At 41.0% G+C, this 4572-nt stretch overlaps 1 protein-coding gene across 1 annotated transcript in view; it reads right to left on the bottom strand.

The window, feature by feature from the left end:
- Positions 1-4572, bottom strand: part of LOC102756718 (cytochrome P450 4V2) — a gene marked incomplete at its 5' end in the record, with an annotated part of 27506 nt that overhangs the window by 1898 nt on the left and 21036 nt on the right. Inside the window, 3 exons of the mRNA XM_015571891.1 lie at positions 1-98; positions 191-325; positions 4543-4566. Coding sequence (XP_015427377.1) covers positions 1-98; positions 191-325; positions 4543-4566 — 257 coding nt within the window. The remainder of the gene's footprint in view (positions 99-190; positions 326-4542; positions 4567-4572) is intronic.

The raw sequence follows: 4572 nt of genomic DNA, 5'->3' as shown, positions 1-4572 counted from the left end.
TGGCTTGAACTCCTCAGGGTCTGGGAAGTACTGTGGGTCTCTATGCAGTGCGTAGGGAATGATGAGTATTTGAGAGCCTTTCACGACGTTGTACCCCCCTGTCATGAGATAGTTGATATGTCATGAGAACAGAGCAAGGCAGACACAGAAAAGCCCACTCTGCCCACTACTTTCTTGAAAGAATTCTCACCAACATCACAATCTTCATTAAGTTCACGGGCAATTAAAGGCACAGAAGGAAAAATACGAAGGGTCTCCTTAATAACACACTCCAGATATTTAAGTTTCTTCAGGTCTTCTAAGGTAACAGGGCGATCGGAATTCCCTGGTCAAAGTAAATACATGAAATAAAATAAATGAAAGAACGATTTGGGCTTGGAGGATAAGACATCAAAAAAGAATATATTATAACATCAATACACTGAATGTTAAATACCAACAGCAAAAGTAAAATTCTTAATAGTATAGATAATCAAAAAAATGAGACAATAATGCTAAGTAAAAAAACCAGATGCAAAAGGTCACATGTTGTATCATTAAATATGGAGGAAGTACTCAGAGAAGATAAATCCATAGAGACAGAGTGGAAATGAGGTGCTGCCAGGGGCTGGAGGAAGAGAAAATGGGCAGTGGCTGATTAATGGTGCAGGGTTTCCTTTTGGCTGCTGAAATGGGTTGGAATTAGATAGAGGTGACAGTTGCATAACATTGTGAATGCATGAAACTATAAGTTTAAAACATTTAATTTTGAATTCTCAGAGCTTCCTCCAGAAGTGTATCTTTTCCTGGGTCAGATTCTTGGACTCTCCCCATAGCCTGGCCCCCAAACATGGCCAAACACCCTCCATTTCCACCTAAAAAAGAAATCCAAATGGCTTGGACCTGACAATGGGAGAACATACAGAGCAGGATGCAACTGAACATACTGAGAAAGCAAAAAATGAGACAGAACAACTCAATGAACAAGCCAGTGAGAAGATTCTGAAGGCGGACATAAAGCAAATCCTGCCAACCACTGTTTCTCAGAAGAGGTAGGAATTGATGGCCCAAATCCCAACTTTTCGAGCAACAACATTTGCAACCATCTCTATGCCTGCACTGCTCGGGGAGACATGGAAAGACACTGTGTTATTTAACCAGAGTTGAAGTACAGAATTGAAAAGTAATAAATCAGATCACAGAACAGATTTTCATTGCGATGAAAATCCTTCCTTGGAAAATAGTTACACCCAACGAATTTCATCCGAGTGCAAGCCGTGATGCATTTTCAAAGTCCACGAAATATCTGGAAAGGATTTGATGAAATGTTCAAATCCAATGCAGGATAAAGCCAGCAGGAAGAGGCCGAGAAACAAAAATCTGGTCTATGGCCATTCTGATGCAGGTGCAGGTAAGTTGGGAGAGATCATGGAAGGTGGTATTTGCCAAAATCCAATTCATTACTACTTGCTTCCTGATATGGAAGATGAAGATGGGGAAGAAGAGAAGATGATGATGGAGGGGGAGAGGGAGAGGATTGAAAGCTACCAAACAAAGAAGCTGATGAGGATGAAGGAGACGGTGACTAAGGAACACAGATGGATTCCAACCTTCTTTTTAAAAGTTTCCTCCAGTCACTGGGAGCAAGTTACAGTCTGGGTTTTGTTTTGTTTTGTTTTACTTTTAGGCTCATTCGTTCTTCTTCTGAAGTCTTTTCTCTCCCTTACATCTGGTTCTCAACTTATGTGGAGGGAAATACCTTGAGCAGAATACAGTGAGAAAAGAATCTCTAATGTTTTGTCTTCCAAATTCACTTTTTTTTTTTACATTTAAAAGTATTTTTATTTTTCCATTGATTTTTATTTATTTTTCTTTATTGATTAAGGTATTACATATGTATCCTTATCTCCCCATTGCCCCTGTATACGCTCTCTCTCCCCACCCACTCATGCCCTCAGCCCCTGGTGTCTGTGTGCATTGGTTAGGCTTATATGGATGCACACAAGTCGAAATTCACTTTCATCCCTTCCTGACTCAACAAACACTATGTGGACTCAATGCCCCTGTGCTCCGTGGGAAAGAAAAACCATCTGCTTACCATGCTCCGCTGGAGGCTGGAGGCTCAGCCCACGCAGTAGTGCACAGAATTCTAGCTTTTTCCCTCCTTTCTCTGTACACTGAGCACACAGATTACACTGTGTGCTCTGTGAATGTGGACAGTTAGCATTTACCAACATATACCTGTCTACTTTTGCTTGTATGGAACATTGTTTAAACTAAAAAAAAAAAAATGGGTTTCCACAAGGTCAAAAGTAGATATAAGATGTTTGTGTTAGTTAAGTGGGCATTTTGACAACAAGGCTTCCTCTTTGGTGCATTTAATTGTGATGTTTAGTGGACTCTCTTGCTATTTAAGATGATACTTTTAAAATAAATTTCTCTTCTAATAATGGCCTGGGCTCTACCACACAATGGGACAATAGTGGACTTGCAGAATCTTATTTAGAACCATCATTCTCTATTATAATTTTTTTCCTGTTTATTTAATTTTTTTTGTTTGTTTCACTAGAAGAGAATTGAGGCACAATTAGCAAAAAGCATGAGAAGCAGCAGAATAAAAATTCTAGTAAAAATGGTGTCACTGATTATGTGAGATCCAAAAGCATTTGTGACACCTGCATTGGGCTAGAAATTGTAAAAAACACAAACATGGGAACACATTCCAAAAGAACCTGGGTTTCTAGAATACCCAATTTACCCACCAGAGGCAATCTGAGAGAAATTTAACTTGTTACAGGAAAAATGAAGAAATGACAGAAACAGAGCCCAGAAGTTTAGATAGTCTCCAATCTATGAAACAAAGTCTTCCCTCTTGGTATGAAAATCCAGTCCTCACACCATCTGGACATGAAATTACTTTTCCAACTTCACTGCTCAATGGGTTCTAACAAATGTGAACTCCACCTGTACTTTTTTAAAAAAAAATTTATATATATATTTTATTGAGTTTTTACAGAGAGGAAGGGAGAGGGATAGAGAGTTAGAAACATCAATGTGAGAGAAACATCGATCAGCTGCCTCCAGCACACCCCCTGCTAGGGATATGCCCGCAACCAAGGTACATACCCTAGACAGGAATCGAACCTGGGACCCTTGCGTCCACAGGCCGACGCTCTATCTACTGAGCAAAACCAGTTAGGGCTCCACCTGTCCTTTAATGCTTACTATTATGTTCCACCTTCTCCACTCTGCCTTTGTGAAACTGGAGTCTCTCTTCACAGAATGTCTTCCACCTCCTCCTCTTTTCCTTTATTATTCCTTCCCCACTTTGCACTAGAAAATTCCATCAGACACCACTGTGTTGGTTGGCAAACCCAATCTTTACCTTTCTTTTCCCAGCCATGCGAAGCCATATGACATGACATCTGTTTAAACAAAGCATTAAGTTGATGGCCCAAGGCATTTGTGATAGGCTGATCATGACCCACAAATATATCAGGTCATAATCCCTAGAACCTTTAAATATGACTTTTTTGGGGAAAAGGTGCTTTTGAAGATTTTATTACAGATCTTAAAAAGGAGAGATGATCATGATTATTCAAGTGAGCCATGAGTGCCATTACAAATGTCATGATAAGAGAGAGCAGAAAGGGACTTGACACAAACCCACAGAAGAGAAGATCACGTGAAGACGGAAACAGAGATGTGAATGATGTGGCCATAAGCCAAAGTATGTTGGCAGTCACCAGAAGGAGTGGATTCTCCCCCCAGGCTTCCAAAAAGTGCAGCCCTGCCAACACATTGATTCAACTCAGACACAGTGATCTGGGCCTTCTGGTGTCCAGAACTGTAAGAGAATAAATTTCTGTTGTGCTCAGCCACCCAGTTTGCAGAATCGGTGGCAGCAGTCAAAGGAGACTAATATTATCCTTCATCTCCTCCTCCCCTTTCTTCTTGCCTTAAAGATAAACATGAGACCCAGAACCACAATCAAGAAAACAAAATCCATGATGATGAAAATGACAGAGAAAAAAGAGCAAGCCCTGGATTCTCCCAACATCCCTATTGGCATCAGCCTAGGACTTTTTACCTACAGGTTACTAGTTGTACAAAAGAAATGTATGTCCCATTAGCTTAACCCACAGAAATCCTATATGGAACAGCTCTCCTTGACCCTGCTAACCAGCTTCACCTCTCCTCTCTGCTCTCTGCTAGACCCTTCTTCCTCATATCGCACAAGCACACGGCCATGACTTGATACTTTATACACAGTGTCTGCTTAACCTATGAAGCGTGAGGTCCTTGAGGACAGTGACATTTATCTGTGTAGCCCCCGCATCTAGGCCAGTGCAGTCACATGCCAAGCAATCAGCAAATGTCTGTAAACAAATGCAGGAGGTCTTGCAAAGGACATTAGCCCTGGAAGGGGTACCATATGGCAGCCATCCTGCTTATTACAGTGTCTTTAGAACAGGCCCGACTGCACATTTTTCATGAGCAAGATTGCCGTTTGCTTCAGAGGCTTGGGACCTTTGGTGAAAGTAGTGAAGGGGTCATACATACCAAACACTTCATCCAGTTCATTGCCTAATT

This window comes from Myotis davidii, unplaced genomic scaffold (genome assembly GCF_000327345.1).
Source record: "Myotis davidii unplaced genomic scaffold, ASM32734v1 scaffold2033, whole genome shotgun sequence".
Lineage (NCBI taxonomy): Eukaryota > Metazoa > Chordata > Mammalia > Chiroptera > Vespertilionidae > Myotis > Myotis davidii.
The sequence above is the reverse complement of the archived record's forward strand: the minus strand, read 5'-3'. Positions and strand labels throughout refer to the sequence as shown.